The sequence below is a fragment of the Nymphalis io genome, chromosome 10 (genome assembly GCF_905147045.1).
Source record: "Nymphalis io chromosome 10, ilAglIoxx1.1, whole genome shotgun sequence".
NCBI lineage: Eukaryota > Metazoa > Arthropoda > Insecta > Lepidoptera > Nymphalidae > Nymphalis > Nymphalis io.
Genome location: NC_065897.1, coordinates 11,352,747 through 11,371,555, shown reverse-complemented (window position 1 = coordinate 11,371,555; position 18,809 = coordinate 11,352,747). Strand labels below are relative to the sequence as shown.

The 18,809-nt window shown below is 31.4% G+C and overlaps 3 protein-coding genes across 4 annotated transcripts; 1 reads left to right on the top strand and 2 right to left on the bottom strand.

Moving 5' to 3' along the window:
• Nucleotides 1-134: 134 nt before the first annotated feature.
• LOC126771134 (aminoacylase-1-like) lies at nucleotides 135-11,254 on the bottom strand. The gene is made up of 9 exons (XM_050490876.1): nucleotides 11,034-11,254; nucleotides 6,591-6,760; nucleotides 5,574-5,745; nucleotides 5,280-5,426; nucleotides 4,873-4,943; nucleotides 3,600-3,716; nucleotides 2,746-2,841; nucleotides 2,179-2,312; nucleotides 135-485 (listed from the first exon to the last, which is right to left on the bottom strand). Exons 1-9 carry the CDS (start codon nucleotides 11,119-11,121, stop codon nucleotides 281-283), a joined length of 1,200 nt encoding a protein of 399 aa, XP_050346833.1. The 5' UTR covers nucleotides 11,122-11,254; the 3' UTR covers nucleotides 135-280.
• Nucleotides 11,255-12,890: 1,636 nt separating this feature from the next.
• Nucleotides 12,891-14,672, top strand: LOC126771162 (39S ribosomal protein L4, mitochondrial). Of its 2 annotated transcripts, XM_050490919.1 has the most exons (3): nucleotides 12,891-13,002; nucleotides 13,428-14,031; nucleotides 14,427-14,672. In XM_050490919.1, exons 1-3 carry the CDS (start codon nucleotides 12,984-12,986, stop codon nucleotides 14,641-14,643), a joined length of 840 nt encoding a protein of 279 aa, XP_050346876.1. In that variant the 5' UTR covers nucleotides 12,891-12,983; the 3' UTR covers nucleotides 14,644-14,672. The 2 variants fall into 2 exon arrangements, with proteins under 2 accessions (XP_050346876.1, XP_050346874.1); XM_050490917.1 differs by lacking the exon at nucleotides 12,891-13,002 and having other exon boundaries at nucleotides 13,245-14,031.
• On the bottom strand, nucleotides 14,507-17,456 carry LOC126771173 (uncharacterized). Its single transcript, XM_050490930.1, has 4 exons — nucleotides 17,183-17,456; nucleotides 16,536-16,865; nucleotides 15,976-16,163; nucleotides 14,507-14,815 (listed from the first exon to the last, which is right to left on the bottom strand). Exons 1-4 carry the CDS (start codon nucleotides 17,307-17,309, stop codon nucleotides 14,765-14,767), a joined length of 696 nt encoding a protein of 231 aa, XP_050346887.1. The 5' UTR covers nucleotides 17,310-17,456; the 3' UTR covers nucleotides 14,507-14,764.
• Nucleotides 17,457-18,809: the final 1,353 nt, after the last annotated feature.

Below are 18,809 nucleotides of genomic sequence, written 5' to 3'. Positions count from 1 at the left end.
AGGGACGATTTTTATTAGAACTTTTCTATGAAAGGTTTAAATGAAAATTGAATAAGACGTAAAAAGAGTAGAAATTTTATACTAGATGTACCATATTTATTTCAAATGGAAGTTAAAATATACGTATAAAATATTTAAACAACAATATTAAATTGATTTAAGCTACAGTTTTATACTGCAATTAACAAATAATTAATTAACGCTACTAAATTTTGATCATTAATTATTACATCGTAATTATAATCACATATTCGTACAGCCCAACATACATTGTTGGGCTTTAAACATTTGCGATAGCGGTGATCAGATTAACGTAGATGTCTATCCCTCTTAGGAATATATCTGCGTTAATATATTCGTCGTGGTCATGTAAAAGGATAGGCGTGTTGTTCATCGGTGAAAAACCAATGGCGGGCACGCCGACACGCCGAACATATCTGCTATCTGTGCCTCCGGGAAAAATACGAATGTCCAACTTTAGATCCCTGAAAAAAAAAGAATTATAATTTATTTAGATTTTAATTATTCGTTGCACACTGGTATCCTACTATTCTCTGACTGCCTCGATGGTCTAGTGGCTAGAAGTAAGGCCGAAGACCCGGAAGTCCTGGTTTCAAATCCCAGGTCTGGTCAATAAAAAGTTATAAGGTTTTTCTGTCGAAAATTGTTAGTAAAAGCACGGAGTCTGTAAGTTGGAAGAGTGTACACTCCCGTGCCTCGGAAAGCACGTAAAGCCTTTGGTCCTGCGCCATATTTGATTGCTGTACCATCGGGTTACGAGAGTTAATGAATAGAGAGTTCACCTGTATATGCGCACAAACTTTTGTTTGGTTAGTGTACCTCTCGAGATTAGCCACCGTGGCCGAAATCGGTCCGGAGGACATTATTATTTATCAGACTATTTTTAATTGAAACAAAGAAACAAATATAATACTACCTTCATTTGAAACAATTGAAATAAATATATTTTTGTTAAAAAACTAGCTTGGAAACAAAAAATATTAATAACATAATAAACAAGCTTTAGTTCAAGATTCAGTAACGTAAAATGCCGTCGGTGCCATCTTATACTTGATTTATTGTTCACGTTGGAACCCCAAAACCCGGCCATGCACACGGTCATCATCAATACTTTTTAATACAAATTTTTAATGTCCCGCCTATTTTAATTTCTGTTGGTGAATTTCACAAATGGTACGGGAGCGATAAACCAATAGAAAAATAAAATGGAACGTTTTTATCTCTCTAATACCCTAAGAATTTTTCTAGGAACAACTAAACATTCATTACTTACGCTTTGTTAGCTCGATATAAATATATTATATAAGCTTCAATTGAATTCAAAGAATCCAAGGTATATTACGAGATAATTGTTTACCTAATAAAATATAACAAAATACCTAAAATAATCAACTATGTATATTTTTTATTCTTTGTTGATAATGTAGTCAAGTATGCGACGACCTAAATTGTATGTTTAAAAACTAAGGAGTAAATTAAACGTACGAACTGATTTAGATGCTCGATTTAATTGAATTAAAATTACATATTTTTTACTATCTAAAATCTGATGTTATAATTCTCATGAATTTACTTAGTCAGCTATGCCACTAAGTAGACCACCCAACGATAAACGCAACGATGCACTTTTAAGCTCTCACTGTGAAACCGCTATGTGGTAGCATAACTTAATGTTTTGTTTATTTACTTAATATAAAATTGTTACTTTTTGTTTCGTGCGGAAACTGCAGAACCCAGAGTCTTGACGCACTCCGGGAGTCTTGTGTACAGCAGTGGACTAATATTTCCTTGAACGAAGACAAACACTTTTTTGAGGATCGAGGTGAACGAGTGGCTTGCACACGAGAATTTTCACCGAAAACTGTGGGAAATCACGGACTAGCACCATTTAATTTTCGTGTGCTTAATTTGTGTTTATAATTCTTCTCGTGCTCGATAGCGAAGGAAACAATCACAAACTTGCATGTGTCGGATGAGAATCTTCCACAAGTGGATTGGTATCCCATTGGAGCATTGGATCAGAGTGGTTAAGTAAGTTATAAGCCTTCTCCTCAAAATGGAGGGGATATCTTACCACAGCTATGAGACATGTACAGGTTAGTTTTGTACAGACACTTACGTTTGTAAAATGTTGTTAATAAACCATCTGTTACGTACATTTTATCACAAGCCGATTTAAATGCAACCCAGTACGGGTTGCTATCATCAGTCTTCGTGCATTCAACATTCGGATTTTTCTGTTCAAACTCATATGTTACGCCTTCACCGGCCTCCTTACACCATTGTTGTACCTGATAACGTAAACGATAGCATTATCTGTATGCTGATGACAACACACTACAAAGTACAAGACAAAAAAATTGTATCGTTGTGAAAAACAATCATAGACAAATATAAAAAGAAATAACAAAATTCTAATAATTTTGTTTATGTCGTAAAAAAACGATAATTTCTATGGTAACTCGATAATTTATAATGACATTGCTTTTTAAATTAAGAATAGATCTTAAAAATAACCTTTGGTTAACCCACATAATAAAAAATATATATATTACCAGCACATAATTGGGTAGATTAGAAATACTTCAACTTCGTTACAAGAGTTAATCTATGTAGATGTGAATGCAAATTAAATTTTTTTTTTTAAAACAATAATTTCTTTTCGCCTTTATTTTTACGAATATATATTTTGTTTTTAAAAGTAAATAATTATAATAAACTTACAGTATTTTCAAACGCTTCTTGGTCAACAGTAACAGCTAAGCGACAATCGAAGACAACGGTCAATTTTTCGGGGATAACGTTGGACTGCACTCCACCCTTTAAATTTTAATTGTATTAATCTTATAATATCATAACATATAAAACACCTATGTGAGATATGACTTTATTTATATTTTAACGCGAGTTAAGGTATGCGCATTGCAATATAAAGAAGTCAAAGGTCGCATTGGGGCTTTCTTCATGCAATTTTGGTCATGTTATAAATATTAAATTTAGAGAATTTTATGCTCTACGCCTTATGAAATAAGTAATAGAATATCAAATTTAAGATATACGTATAGCTTATAGACATTCTCCCATAGGTTGAATAACTATTTGAACGAACTAAGTACATGTCAATCAAGTAAATCTAGATTGACATATCTGTAATAAAATTAACACCAACGATAACTTGCATTATTATTATCTCTTTTTATTTTCTGAAAAATATTTAAAATAATAGTGAAATATGAGAATGATAAGTTATAAATACAATCATCGTCATTTGGGCCCAGATGGTGCAGTAGCTAGAGCACGTGAATCTTGCGGTTTTAAGCCCGGGCAAGCACCACTAAGTTTTCATTTGCTTAGTTTGTTGTATTTATAATTCATCTCTTGCTCGGCGTTGAAGAAAAACATCGTGTTTTTGGTGAAAATGTGCTCAAGAAGTTTCAAAAACTTTGGCGTTGATTAATTATACACCTGTTTGGCGGTGGAATACCCCATAAGTTGATATGAAGTAAAATATGCGTATATATATATACGCATATTTTACTATATATTTATATATATACAAGTATATTAATTTTACTTACAAACACTTGTGTTAAGTTAATAGTTGTCACATCTCCGATAGTCAATTTCGGATTTTTTTCCAGAATCGATTTCTGCTCTTCTCTCAAATCCATAAACTTATTTATAACGTATCTCAACTGCAAATAGAATAATTAAAAGTAGCTGCAGGATAATTAGCAAATAAAAAAGCAATCAGAACTGTGTTTAAAATTAACTAATTCTGAAAGCGAGTGTTGCAAAACAATTGAATTATTTATTCGTAGCGTTGATGACAATGGTAGCAACATTGATTTTAAGTATCTACATTATTCGTGTACTATCCTCTATTTATAGAAGTCTGAAATATAATTTATAATTAGGTCAGATTTGATTTTGAGATTTCTTTTTTTTTATAGAATAGGAAGGCGGACGAGCATATGGGCCACCTGATGGTAAGTGGTCACCAAACGCCCTTAGATATTAGCATTGTAAGAAATGTCAACCATCGCTTACATAGCCAATGCGCCACCAACCTTGGGAACTAAGATTTTATGTCCCTTGTGCCTGTAATTACACTGGCTCACTCACCCTTCAAACCGGAACACAACAATAACAAGTCTGCTGTTTTGCTGTAGAATATCTGATGAGTGCACAAAGTCTACCACCAGTAAAAAGTACTGAGATATTGTAACTGAAACTGTTTATTCAATTTAATTTTCTCAATTCAGTAGTTAGATAAAAATATGATAAAAAAGTAATGTCTTCGCTAGTAGTACCAACTTTGCCGCAATTGCTTATTACAACATGTGTCTGTCTGTCTAAACGCGATCAACTTAAAAACTACTGAACAGATTTTCATACGGGTTTCACTAATAGACGGAGTGACTCACGACAAAGGTTTGATTTTTAATGTATAATCTATTAATGTTTTGTGAACACATTATATTTATTCAATAGTAATTGTCCCATATGGAAATTTCAGGATAATAAATTAGAGGGAATATTTAAAAACGTGAAAAAAATCATTAAAGGAGTTAATAATCTTAAAAAGATTGCCAGTGCATTACCGAAGATTAAATTAAATAAATTTAACCGTTATTGCCGAACCGAACAACTTGGTTTTGCTACAGCACAAATGGTGGATGAGTCATTACATAAGCCAGGATTAAATAGATATATGATTTTGTCATGTCACTATCAATTTATATAAATAGGTAATTGTATTTTAATCATAACAAGCAAGACATGTATCTATAATTAGTTTGAGCTGCCGCCATGTTGAAAATTTAATAAACTTTAATTTAATTTTTGTACCTTTTCACCAGAATTATTTGGCAATAAAAGGGATCCATGACCTGGTTGACCCGTGCAAATAATATGGATTTCTGAAAAATAATATTTAGTTTGATCATAACGAAACAAATTTTAATTGAGTTTTCAAAATTAGAATTTCCTTTTATCATAAAATAAAAAAGAAATGGCCCGGGATAGAGCTCTTGGATCTTAAGCGATCGCAGCGATCGCAGTTTCAAGAGTGCGTTATTCAATTTTTTTTTTAAATTGATTATAATTTATCTCGTGCTTGGCTGTGTAAAAAATCGACGTTTGGAAACCAAGAAGTCTCGGATGAAATTCTGACACATGTGTATAATTTTTTTATCCATGGGTCATTTCGAATAACTTAACCTTTTCAAAGTAAATTGATCATCTACAACACTTACGCCATATATTACGTTCACCATTAAAGATGACGAATTCTTCGCTCGGATTCGCCATGCCTTCATCTAAAGCGAATCCTATATTTAGTGCTTTGAAATTATCAGTTAGAACGAATTTCTCCATTCCATCGTGCCCTCCAATTTCTTCATCTGTATTAAAATAAAGTATTTATTTGAGTCTTGTTACTTAAATAAATAAATTATTATTATTATTTAATGGTATTACCTAGCCGCTCGGGAAAAGTTTTTGAGAATTATTTACAATAGCTCATATTTTAAGAATTGTCGAATTCTTACCCGGAACAAAAGAAATATGCAGAGTTCTTTTCAATTTGATTCCCGCCGATTTCAATTTACGCACAGCTTCCAAGTATTGAATGCCGACACATTTCATATCTTGAGAGCCACGAGCGTATATTTTACCATCCTTGTCAATGTGTCCGCTAAATGGTGGGTATGTCCAACTATCCTGCAACATAAATAAGTGTATACTCATATCAAAAGATTTTCTTCTGAATTAGTACAAACATACTAATTCGATTATTATTCACTCGTTGGAAAGTTATATATTCAGGATCTTTATAGTATATATATATATTATTTACACAGTTTTGTTCTCTTTAAATAAAATCTATTTTTTATTTTTATTTTTAAGCAAAAAAAATGTCAAATGATAATGATAAACGTACTTACGCTACTTACGCTCTTACAAGATTTTCGGAATCATAGCCTTGCAAGATTTTATATATATATATATATATATATAAGAACCTAATTTAGTTTAAATAACATTATATTGTTAATTAGAGCAGTATATTATATATTAGATGAAAATCAACTAATCCTTTTTTTTAAGCCGTAGAACACTGCAATAATCTTCGGCGCGGATCGGAGAGGCTGACGGATCGTGTCGATGTAATGCATCCGCAGCCCCTCCCAAATCAATGAATTCCAGCTCAATATACACTCAATTATATTTTCAATATCAGTAAGTTTCGAAGAGGTCAACGTGAGGTATTACATACAGTGGGTATATTGTTATAGAGTATAATTTAGCATTGCCAGAAAAATTCAGTGAACCAGAGTCAGAGGAATAAGTTTGTATATGTTAAGAGCACTAGGTAATGAAGCTCAACAATGCCTAATAATACAATTACCTAAATGATATGGATATGTCCCCACTCGCACCACGCGTAAACCAATATCGTTATCGTATTTAACTTAGCGAGAACAATGACAAAGCTAATTGTATTGATTTAATAAAGTACATATAATATATATACGTTAAGCTTAATACATTGTTATTATACTTACTTCAAAGACTGGTACCACATCCATATGCGAGTTCAACAAGATCGAAGGAAGTGACGTATCTTGACCTACCCATGTCAGAACCACAATGGGCTTCTTTGGTACTGGTTCATATATCTTGAACTCGAGGCCAATGTCGTCACTTTGCCTTTTGAGGAAATCAACGCATTCGTCTGAAAAAATCTTTATCATCATATATATATATATATATACTATAACACTATGTTTCTTCGTTATTCCACTATAACATCGATTAGTTTTAGTTGTAAAAAGACAAAGAAAAAAATGTTTGCTTCTGATGTTAGTAATATTATTACTCTGTGTATATTAGATAAAATTAATAGAATGTAACAAAATTTGGTTTGATTTATTTCGAAGTGTCCGTTTTTCGTATTTTTATTTTTAGAAAAATACACCAAAGGCATGGAAAACACATCTGCTGCGATATCAAAGTTTAAAGTAAAAATAATCCTAATTCTGTGAATACATTTTCGTGCCTTGGAACCTAAGGCCTTTACAGTGTTGTCGGATTTGCTGACATAACAAAGAATGCATTACCTTTGCGCACATACTTGTGTAATATTAAATGTTCTGTGTATTTGGGTAGTTATGCTTGTCAGGGGGCCATAAAAAATATATTATTCAGTTTTCTTTAAAACGGATTTTGCTTATAATAAAAATACAGTTTTGTTAGCTTAATGATCAATCCATAAAGACGGGGCAACCATTACAGCTTTCATTGCACACTCGCACTGTAGCGATTGGGAAAAAGAGCGGGGCGCGTCGTCGTGGATTGAACTATATATAGTAAGAAGTAAATATATCTAGATGCTTTAAATAGGAAGCGGGTAGATAATGTATTCGCGGTGAGAGCAAAATAATAATGTTATAAGCATGAATGATGCACTATTATAAGATTACCATATTACAATTTAATTAAAATTTGCAGTTATTTAAGTAAGTCTTTTTTATAGAATAGGTAGGTGGACGAGCATTGAGCCACCTGATGTAAATGTTAACCATCGCTTACATCGCCAAAGAGCCACCAACCTTGGGAACTAAGATATTATGTTCCTTGCGCCTGTAATTACACTGGCTCACTCACCCTTCAAACCGGAACACAACAATACCAATTATTGCTATTTTGCGGTAGGTAGAAGAGTAGGCGGTACCTACCCAGACGAGCTTGCACAAAACCCTACCACCTAGTTAAAAAAGGTAACAGTCTAGTATTGATTGTTACTGTTAGATGGTTACGAAGCATATTTAACTGTAGTGAAAAGGTCGCATTTATCTCTACTTTGTTTTTTGTTGTAAAAAAACGATATAAAGTTTATCCGCATGCTAAATTTCAACACTGAGATAATCAGACCAGTACTGTGATAACATCACAAACACTTACATATCTAATCTCAAAATTGTAACTTTATACATCGTATGACTATGAAGAGATTTTGTTTGTTTGTTATTTAACGCAAAAGCTTACTAATTACGTAGTCGTACAGAGTAATGTCGATCCGGGCGCTTTCGAAACAAATACTGTGCCAACTATTGTCGATACGCCGAAAACTTTGTATGAGAGATTTGTCTAAAAAATAGATATAGAAAAGTTAACGGCAGCACATATCAAATACAGTAAGCATTTTTATGTTTTAAAAAGGTGAAAATAACGACAACGGTTAGTTTAATTAAAAAAAAATGGGATCTGTAATACAAAGGGTAGTGCAAATAAGTGTAGTATTTTTTATTTTCAGCCCAGCTGGCCTCTGTGCGAAATCGTGGCGCGTAATTAGTATATCAAGTCAATAGGCATAAATATGTACCGGTACCGCGTACCGCGAAAGTGGATAAGTGGTAAATAACACATGATCCTCGTTACTCAATTGACATTGATTGAGTGCGTACATTCCTTGCCGGATACAAGGCTGATGCATCCTCAGACCATTATAGTATTTCTGTCGAGTGTTTTAAGATTATAGTTTGTCTGTCAGAAGCAGTAAATTTTCCGGCTTATGTTGTGTGGCAAATTATGAACAAATCGTGACATTTCATGTTATTTAATATAGTATAGATAATTATATATAGTATAGATAATTCGTTCAAATAAATGTACTGAAATATTGCTTGTCAGTTACTTAGATTATATTTATGGTTTATAGGTATGGTTGGTTGGATAGGTTAGTGATAAGTATCTTCGAACTCATTTTCTGCGAAGTTTCCTTTGATAAATATTACTCAACAAATGATTAATAATGATGTCCTCCAGACCGATTTCGGCCACGGCGGCCAATCTCAAGAGAGATTAGCCGACTACGCAGGAGATATTATAGTGCACAAGTTTGTGTGCAAACATAGGTGCACTCTCTATTCCCTAACTCTCATAATCCGATGGGACGGCAATTCGACACGACCGGAAGGAGTTCAGGCACAGGACCAACGGCTTTACGTGCTTTCCGAGGCACGAGACACACACTTCCAACTTCCAGACTCGGGGCTGCTACTGATAATTTTCTGGCAGAAACATCCAATAACTTTTTATTGGCCCGATCTGGGAATTGAACCCAGGACCTCCGGGTCTGTGGCCTTACATCAAGCCACTCGACCAACGAGACAGCCAACACATGATTATATAAAGTATAAAGAAACATGAAGTTAGTATTTGTTGATTTCCAAGAAGGATATGAATACATTTAATTATTTTATTAATATTTGATTGAATCTGTAATTAAAAGGATGAAAAAGAGCAGCTTCTGAGTTTTTTGCCGGTTCTTCTCGGTAGAATCTACGTTCCGAACTGGTGGAAGCTTTACATTTAATTCAATGCTGTACGATATATGGCGATTAAAAAGTGCCCTTAGAAGCCTACTCGAAAAGAACAACTTTATTTTATTAGATGCTCAGATTGCTTCGGTGAAAAAAATGCCCGATTATTTTCTAGAAATATCATCAGCAATCAATAAAAAGTATACAACTCTTACGTCGAAGGGCAGTTTCACTTTCATTGATATATCTATTGATTTGAACCCAAGACTTTGTAGCTTCGAGACCAACGAGACAGACAGTAATATAATACTTGATATTGGCCGCTGTGGTTGATAATCGACTTACTCATAAAAACGATGAATCGAGTAAGATAATTACCGTTATTAAAATTAATAATTATATTAGGTATTTGCTCGAAAGCAATAATTATGAAGTGTTTTGTGATCATACTTTTGAATCATTAGATGATAAAATCGATCACCGGAGTTGAGAAATAACTTATTCTTTAGTAACATCAAAACACGGAAAGAACAACAGTCAGTGGCAAGGTACAATAAATTACTGGCGAACATAAGAAAGTGTCGTTTAGCTATTGATGTTGTCCCTTAAATATAATTGTAAATTATTATTAAGTACGGCGAATAGATTACGGCAATTTCTTTGCATGAACTATATTGACATGAGATCGCGATCGGTTTTACCTATTCAGCCGACTTGGAAAAAGAAGAAAGTTATATGTTTGATGCGTATGTTTTTTTGATGTGTAAACATCTTAGCATAAGATGACATCAATGTAAAATTTGTTATTGTAAGTGCGTAATGTGTGTGTGAGATCGTCAATCAATTCTCGTGTGAACCTTGGAACACCATGTTTTTAAATTCACTTCAATTAATAACATATTTAATTTAAGCCTTTTCTGCAAATGACTTTTTTTACGCTTATTTTATTTAATGAATAAATATATATTATTTATGTAAACAAATACAATATTTATCCATCATGTCAACGAGAGCAACTTGGGATTTTAGTATGATGTGTCTCACCGAATCAAAACAGCCGTGCAAAATATCCTCATTCAATATATATTATATATAGACTATATAGGATAATAAAACTACATTTACATTTATTGTTCCTTAGAGCTTTGTAACTTTTTTTTCTAAAAATAAGTTTTCATTAATATTTTTATATCATTTTTATTTGAATTAAATTAATTTATTTGTAATAACAGGATCTATATTTTAAATACCCACAAAAATTAACAAAATTTATATTTTTTAGGGGTTTTTGACTTAACGAAATAATTGTTGTTGACATTTATATAAATAAAAATATTCTTATAAGTCCATGCTCGGGCGCTCGCTGCGTTCGCCATTGTTGTACTAATTCAAGGTCAGGCAGGTATTTTATCGTCGAAGCGAAAACGATAAATTTACGTTCTTTAACACATCTATCGCGTACGTAGTATTTCACTTTCTTATTTATTAAGATTAATTAATTGAATATATACAACATTTTTAAATATTTTTTGTCCAGTTAATAAGCATATTTTGATGCTGTGGTTTACATAACCGGGTTTGTTTCAAGTTCTCTATTCTGAATACGAATATAAATATGTATTTACGCGAAGTTTATAAGTGTGTACAAACGAACGACTATAATTAGAAAAATGTTTTACTTACCATAGATAATGTTTGGTTGGACGCTGGCTATTTGCAGATACTCTACAAAATTCGATATTGAAGGATTATTTTTATAGTCGATTGACATTGTTTATTATTAAAATCAAATATTGTTATAATATATGGAGAGTTGTTCGCCGTCTTGTGTTAACGTGTTCAATAACTGACACCGATTCAACGTATGCTATCAAAAGTGGGAAAACATCGGACTGAGTGTCGCTGCAGAGAATGCGCCGCAACATATTCGTAAGATAAAACTCAAGCAAATAATTACTATATCAATTTAATAAGGTTTGTTATAAACGTTAAATTTTCAATTAATTAGTATAAGACTTTGATTTGGCTTATTAAAAATTTAATTTTCTATAACAGTGATCAAATAACAGGTATTTAATAAAATTATATACATCATGGGTCTTATTGTCGTTACTTTGTATCAATTATTCATATATATATATATATAGCAAATAAATATGCCCATGTTTCTACAACTTACTATATAATTTTTAAATAACAATTCTACGTCTTGGCGTCGCCTGCGGTAAATTTAAAGAAAATGAAAGTTCATGGCCAGTACTAATGTACGAGAGTAACTGTTATGTTCACGTATATATTTAGTTAAACGATTATAATTATTTCAACATACAGTTTAACGGACATTAGTCATTTATACCTACATACTTTTTCAAATACTATTTACCGTTATATATAGTCAGGTCCGGACTTCCAAGGCTTCTAGGCACTTGAGCCCCCCCATTCCGAAATGGTTAAAGTAAGATTGAAATTATATTATTTTAGGATAATGGGATACCCCATTAACCTAAATTATAGATAAGGTTATGTCTTGTGTCTAGGCGTAAATCCGGGGCTGTGTGTACGTAAATTTTAAAACGATAGTAATTTTTAATAAAATATTTAAAATAAATTTGAAAAGTAAGTTAACGATGAAATGGTCTTCGTTGAATACATTCAAGATGAATATATTCAACCAAATTTCGATCCAAATAAGAATAGGAATGTCAATAGCCTTAACCAAAAGCCTCACGCCTAAGAGTCGAACTAAGAGTTTAAACTTCGACCAAGTAGTAAAGTAATAACATTCCGTTCATTCGAAACCCTTAATGTGTCGGCAGCTGTCGCCGGACAGTATCTAAAGCTAGACATCTAAAGTTGGAAAATACGGACCAACAAGGTAGAAAAAGAAATACATTTCAATATATAGAAATACAATTTCTTTTATCCAGGTTTCACCAGTAAATACGGTATTTTTTAAAATGTAATTTCTTATTATCTGATCATTTAAAACGAATATCGATTCATTATAAAATTTATGGAATAGGTATGTACGAAAATGGTTTTTGGAATACCTACTGCAAGCATTTTTTGTATGTAATTATCTCTTTGCCATAATATTAATTATTAATGATGTTGCTTACTTCATAGTTATTTGCTTTTGATATTGAGACGATAAATAATAAATTAAAAGTTTTATTATTTCGAAATTATTTTCGGTACTTACAAAAACTGTCAAAAAAGCAAACTACAATTATTTTGCTTTAAAATTCATAAAAATTGAATATGTTTAATGAATAATCTTATGTAATTATCTTATTTGTCACTTCTTACATAAATACTTTATAATATCTTAAATGTATCAGTTTTTACAAAAAAAATTAAATTGTCATGAGTAATAATTAATATTTGCTGCAAATTTATCATTTGAAAATAACCGTTCCATGCTGTAATAGCAATTCAATATAGGTTTTTCTATACAAATCCTTGCATCCATTCAAATATGAATAAAATATATAAATATAGCAATTATAAATACCTATATATTTTGAAAAAAAAACGAATGGCTGTAAATTGTAGTTTATACATAGAAGATTAAACAACCAAATATTTACAAGTTTTATTACAATAAATATATATTATTCGTCGTCTTGCGACATGGAACTTTCGTCTAACGGTGAGTCTTAGCTTTAATTTATTAATGTCGTCGAAAGCCACGTCTTTCCTAATCCGATAATATTAATCTTATAGGTCCTTTTACTATAGTTGACTAGAACTGTTTTATTATATTGAAATGATTTGAACATATAAGTAGTGACTAGTGACATAATATTATATCAATATCAATTTGTAGTCATATTTTATCTGTAAGACTGCTCTAAACTCTAGAGAAGTAGAGACTAATCTATAAGCTATGGCTTTTCTGACTTTTTAATGTTGTGCAAATGAAATAAGTAATAACCTCAAAACTGATTCTAAATATTTTCTTACATTGTTAATATTATATGCAATGTTTAAGAATAACATATAATATAACATAATTTTACTATAACAAAATGAGTTTAGCTTTAATAAATGCCATAAGAAAACTTAATATTTCAGCCGTCTCGCAGATTCGGTTATGCTCATCAGGATCTACTGAAGTTTCTAATATAAATAATATCAATAATAGTGATTTAAACGTGACACAAAAGGAGTGGAAGTTTCCACCTCAATACACCAAACCACGAGAAGTATGGATCGAAAATTTAGATTCGATTGACGAAAAAAAACTGGGCCTTTTCGAATTACATCCTTTAGTGTACGCTGTTCTACCACGTATAGATATCATTCACAGGAATGTTATATGGCAAAGGAAATTCCGATGGGTGTCATGGGCTCATACGAAGACGAGGGCTGAAGTCAATGGTGGTGGTAGAAAACCATGGCCACAGAAAGGGTTAGGGCGTGCACGCCATGGATCCATTAGATCGCCATTGTGGAGAGGTGGGGGTGTTGCTCATGGACCACGATCTGGCAAAACACATTTTTTTATGCTTCCATTTCATTTGCGTATCCATGGATTAACCTCAACCTTATCTGCAAAATTTGCCCAAGATGATTTACATGTTGTAAGGAATCTAGAATTACCTACTGAGGACCCAGAATATTTAACGGATCTAATAGAGAAAAGAAATTGGGGTCCTTCGGTATTAATAGTTGATGAGTAAGTTTCTACTAAATATAACTTTCCCCGGATCTTTTTAGTTATAACATTGAATTGACATTGTATGCCTGATTAAAAGATGGAACATTTTACAAAAAAATCAATAGCCTGCATCTAAATTTATGTAGCAATTCGACCTTTAAGGAGATGTTATAGTTCTTACATAACTAAAAATAGTATTAAATTACAAAAGTGAAAGTTATGTCAACACATATTTAAATCTCATTAAATGAAAACAAATATTTTAGTCATATATTTATTTCATGAAAAAGGTATTGGGTTTGGAAAAAAAAGTAATTTGAATTAGTCACTGGCTGCATTATAACTTATGGCTAAACAATGTCAATATTAATTTTACAATTATTATTTTTTATAATATACAATTCTTTTTTTAGGAGTGATTATGCACCTCGAAACATAACAGTGGCAACAGAAAACTTGCCACATGTCAATATAATACCCTTTTATGGACTCAATGTATATTCTATGCTAAAGCACGACACCCTTATCATCACTCAAAGAGCTGCAGAGAGAGTTGAAGAAAAGATTTTACAACATCTTCATTCAAATACAATGCAACAACAAGCCAAGTTCAAATTAAATCAAGTGTAGAGTTTTAAATAAAGTAATCTAGAAAGTTATTTCATTGTCTTTTATTAACATTTTCCACCATTATAAAAATATAACTGATTTTCGATTTTATAGGAACATCTCTTAATATGAATATTAAACATCACATGGGGGGGTATTTTTTCTTTTTAAATGCATCTTGTTTATCTTGGACCTGTAAAGATTTTTAATTTAATTAATTAACTTAATGGTTAGTAATTACAATTATGCTTAAATGATATAATACATTGTTTGGTAGTAATTTTGTTTTTTTTTTTTTTTTGGATTCAATTACACAAACCTTCAATAGATTTCCTTGGTTTATTTGTTTTAATCATAAATATGATATTAATATTTAAAAACTTAAGTTTTGTCTACATTATAATAATATATACATCTAATATGCTAAGCCTAATATACTAAGCCGAGATGGCCCAGTGGTAAGAACGCGTGAATCTTAACCGATAATTGTGGGTTCAATCTCAGGCAAGCACCACTGAATTTTCATGTTTGAGTTTAATTTGTGATACAATCATAATTCATCTCGTGCTTGACACTGAAAGAAAACATTGTGAGGAAACCTGCATGTATCTAATTTAGCTGAAATTCTGCTACATGTGTATTCCACCAATTCGCATTGGAGCAGCATGGTGGAATAAGCTCCATACCATCTCCTCACAAAAAAGGGAGAGGAGGCCTTAGCCCAGCAGTGCTACATTCACAGGCTGTTACTGAACTGTCTGTATACATCTAATATAGTTATCTTGATTTCTGCATAAACAAAGTATTATTTCAGTTGAAGGTAATTTATAGCCACCAAATTTAATTTAAATAATTAATGTATACTGATTTATATCTGTGACTTAAAGAATGGACAATATTTTTTTTATATAAATAGCTACACAATTTTTATACTTATATCACGATAAAAGTTTTGTAGTTTTAGTTAATTGATATACAATGACAGGATATAGTAAATTAGTTACAGTATTTATTATATTTTAATTATTGAAACAGTGTTTAAAATAAATCTTCACTGGTGGTAGGGCTTTGTGCAAGCTCGTCTGGGTAGGTACCACCCACTCATCAGATATTCTACCGCAACACAGCAATACTTGATATTGTTGTGTCCCGGTTTGAAGGGTGAGTGAGCCAGTGTAATTACAGGCACAAGGGACATAAAATCTTAGTTCCCAAAGTTGGTGGCGCATTGGCTATGTAAGCGATGGTTGACATTTCTTACAGTGCCAATGTCTAAGGGCGTTTGGTGACCACTTACCATCAGGTGGCCCATATGATCGTCCGCCTTCCTATTCTATAAAAAAAAAAACTTACTTTGTTTGTTTGCGAAGTTTGCGATGTAGAATATCCCACCATTTTCTGTCTTATGTTCCATCTAAGATCAGACCAGTTATTTTCTCCGGGTACATTCGGTTTATACTTTTCCCATAGTGACATGTAATAGTGATATAGTGAAACGGGATCACTTTTTTTTTTAATTTGCTGCTTAGGGACTTTAATCACTGAAATAAAAGCATCATTTGGTTAATTAAAACTGTTTTTTTATGTTGCCTTGTGAACTTGTGTCATTTCATTTTCATACAATTTACAGTTATGTTGCACTCATTTTCTTTGAATTATAAGAGATAAATTTATGTAATTATAAATGGATTTTGAAATTTAAATATTCATTTGATTATAATTCAATGAATTTAAATACTAAAATAAGTACAATTTATATGATTCAAAATAATGTAATTAACTCATAAGACAAAATTTTTATACAGTGTTCAATGACACATGGGCAGTATTCTCTGCTATTTGTCTTTTCTTTATAGGCATTTGATATATACTAAATATTTTAAACATAAATTTAAATGTCTGATGTTACTCACAATTATTACTAACAGTTGTTTTAGGTGTTTCTTTTGGGGTATCAATTTTCTTTTCAAGTTTAACACATGAACAAGCTCTTCTAGAAGTTTTGATTTCTTCTCTTTGATGGCCAATATTAGGAGCTGAGTGGATGTTATGCAAGTTTGTTAATCTCCTTGGTCTTTGACACTCTTTAGGGCAACTTACAAAAGGAGCTTTAGATCTAGACCTAGATGAAAATGTACTTGCACTGTGCAACCTTTCTAGACCAACTCTTTCAGTTCTCTGTGTTCTCATACTGTGGTCTGCACTTTTTTGTTGAAGATCATATTTTATGAGCTTTTTAAGATCTAAAATCAAAGTTAGTCATATATTTTACTTTCTTATTATTGGTAATTGATATTGAGTACTTATTGTTTAAATGTGTTTTATTTGACGTATTTAATATTTTTGATATTTATAATGAAAAAAAATGGTAAGAAAAAACTAATAGATAACAATTTCTATATTTTTATAGGGTTACACTTATAGGTTTTTATTTTATATTGCGTACTCTCAAGCAATAATTTTTTTCCCTTAGCAAAGTATCATTTCTAAAGTACATGTTTTTGACACATCATAACACTTTTAATCGTGGTAATAAAAGTAATCATTTGAAGATACTCACCAGTTATGAAATATTTTAGAACTTCTCCATTAATGTTACGTATTCCTAAGTTATTTAAATATCTCAATATTTCCCTTGCATCTAATTGTGAAGTAATATCACAATAGTCGTCGGTATCTTGGTCCATTACAACAAGATTATCAGTTAGCTAAAGTATTTTTATGTCATAAATTGAAGAAAAGACGAGTAAAAATTAACTATTTATAACTTGTCTTTGTACTTAGTAAGTTTAAAATTTACTTAAACAAATTAATAATATTCGTATTATTTTTGTCTGGCGTGTTATTATTTGTATTAGTAAATAAACCTTCATAAGAATTCAAATTAACGAACAACGACATTGAATGACTGAAATATGTCAAAATCAAGTATTTTCCACAGAGTACGTAACAACTACGTTTTGTTTTACTTTACTACTCTCGTGCTCTTTGGTCAAAACTTTTAAACTACCATCTGTCAGTCTGTTAACAACCAATATTTATTATTAAGTATTTCAACGTACATAATTATTTACATTAAAATCTTTAATAAATAAAAAAAAATTACTGTACTAATCGTGACGTGGTCATGATAACGTGACTAAATACTTAAATTGTTGAAGTTGTTCTTTGTTATATAAGCATTTTTCTTTTTCATAAAAATAATAATAATCTCTAATTTTTGATGTGGTCTAAGTAATACTGAAAAGTAACAAGTTGATATGAAAGACAAAGAAGAATGTTTCAACAATAAGTAAAGGAAAAGTATCAGTCTGTGAATGTCCCACTGCTAGGCTAATCGTAAGGCCTCCTCTAATATCTAAATTTTGATAAGATAATATAACAAAATTTGTACTTATTCCGGATACCCAACCTTTTATAGTGGTCTCCGCTTGGACTATAAAGTAAGGGTTACAACCTTTTTTAAAGAAGTCTTATTCTGTCTTCCCAAGACTTAGGGTACCTACCTACGTTTTAATATTTATATTTCGATTTTATTTATTATTCATATGTTTTTAAAAACATTTTTGTCTGACAAAATTACATTTCATTATATAACTATTTTTTGGCAAAAAGACAATCACATTTAATTTAAGCGCGCTTAACAAGAATACATTGGGTCTGTCTCAATTTAACGTATTTACGATTGCAATACAAATTAGATTTGTAGTACATGTATGTTGGTAAGTTAATACATCCTCTCTGAGGTATACTTTTCCATAATAATATTACGTATATATTTACGTGTACACTGGTGCCAAATAAAATATCCAACGTTAGAAAGATGTATTTAATTAAAAGCTTAATGGTGAGGATGCATACAACTTTGTGAGCGAAAGAGACATGAATTTGTTAGATATACTTCCACATTATTGTTAGAAATATATAGCAAAACCACGTAAATTGACCAAATCGTTGACATAGCTTGACAGGATCTGAAGTACTAATTAAAATAGTACTGTGTACATTTATATATACATAGATATATATGTATGTATAATGCACTCGCCCGTAAGTATATAAGTAAATACTTAATGCAGGGTTGTCTGGAAGAGATACTTAGTGATATATATACTTAGTGATAAGACCGCCCCGTGCATGCACCATATTACAATCCGCAATTATATTTATATAGCATGAATATTCTG

Excerpts from the sequence above, each read along its gene's own strand:
- LOC126771173 (XM_050490930.1), bottom strand. The coding sequence starts at position 17,309 with ATGGACCAAGATACCGACGACTATTGTGATATTACTTCACAATTAGAT. Across the intron at positions 16,866-17,182 it reads TCTAAAATATTTCATAACTG|ATCTTAAAAAGCTCATAAAA; the intron begins GTGAGTATCTTC and ends CTTTGATTTTAG. Across the intron at positions 14,816-15,975 it reads AAACTTCGCAAACAAACAAA|GTCCAAGATAAACAAGATGC; the intron begins GTAAGTTTTTTT and ends AAATCTTTACAG.
- LOC126771134 (XM_050490876.1), bottom strand. The coding sequence starts at position 11,121 with ATGTCAATCGACTATAAAAATAATCCTTCAATATCGAATTTTGTAGAG. Across the intron at positions 5,427-5,573 it reads GCATATTTCTTTTGTTCCGG|ATGAAGAAATTGGAGGGCAC; the intron begins GTAAGAATTCGA and ends ATTTTAATACAG. Across the intron at positions 3,717-4,872 it reads CAAATAATTCTGGTGAAAAG|TTGAGATACGTTATAAATAA; the intron begins GTACAAAAATTA and ends TTCTATTTGCAG.
- LOC126771162 (XM_050490917.1), top strand. The coding sequence starts at position 13,382 with ATGAGTTTAGCTTTAATAAATGCCATAAGAAAACTTAATATTTCAGCC. Across the intron at positions 14,032-14,426 it reads TCGGTATTAATAGTTGATGA|GAGTGATTATGCACCTCGAA; the intron begins GTAAGTTTCTAC and ends TTCTTTTTTTAG.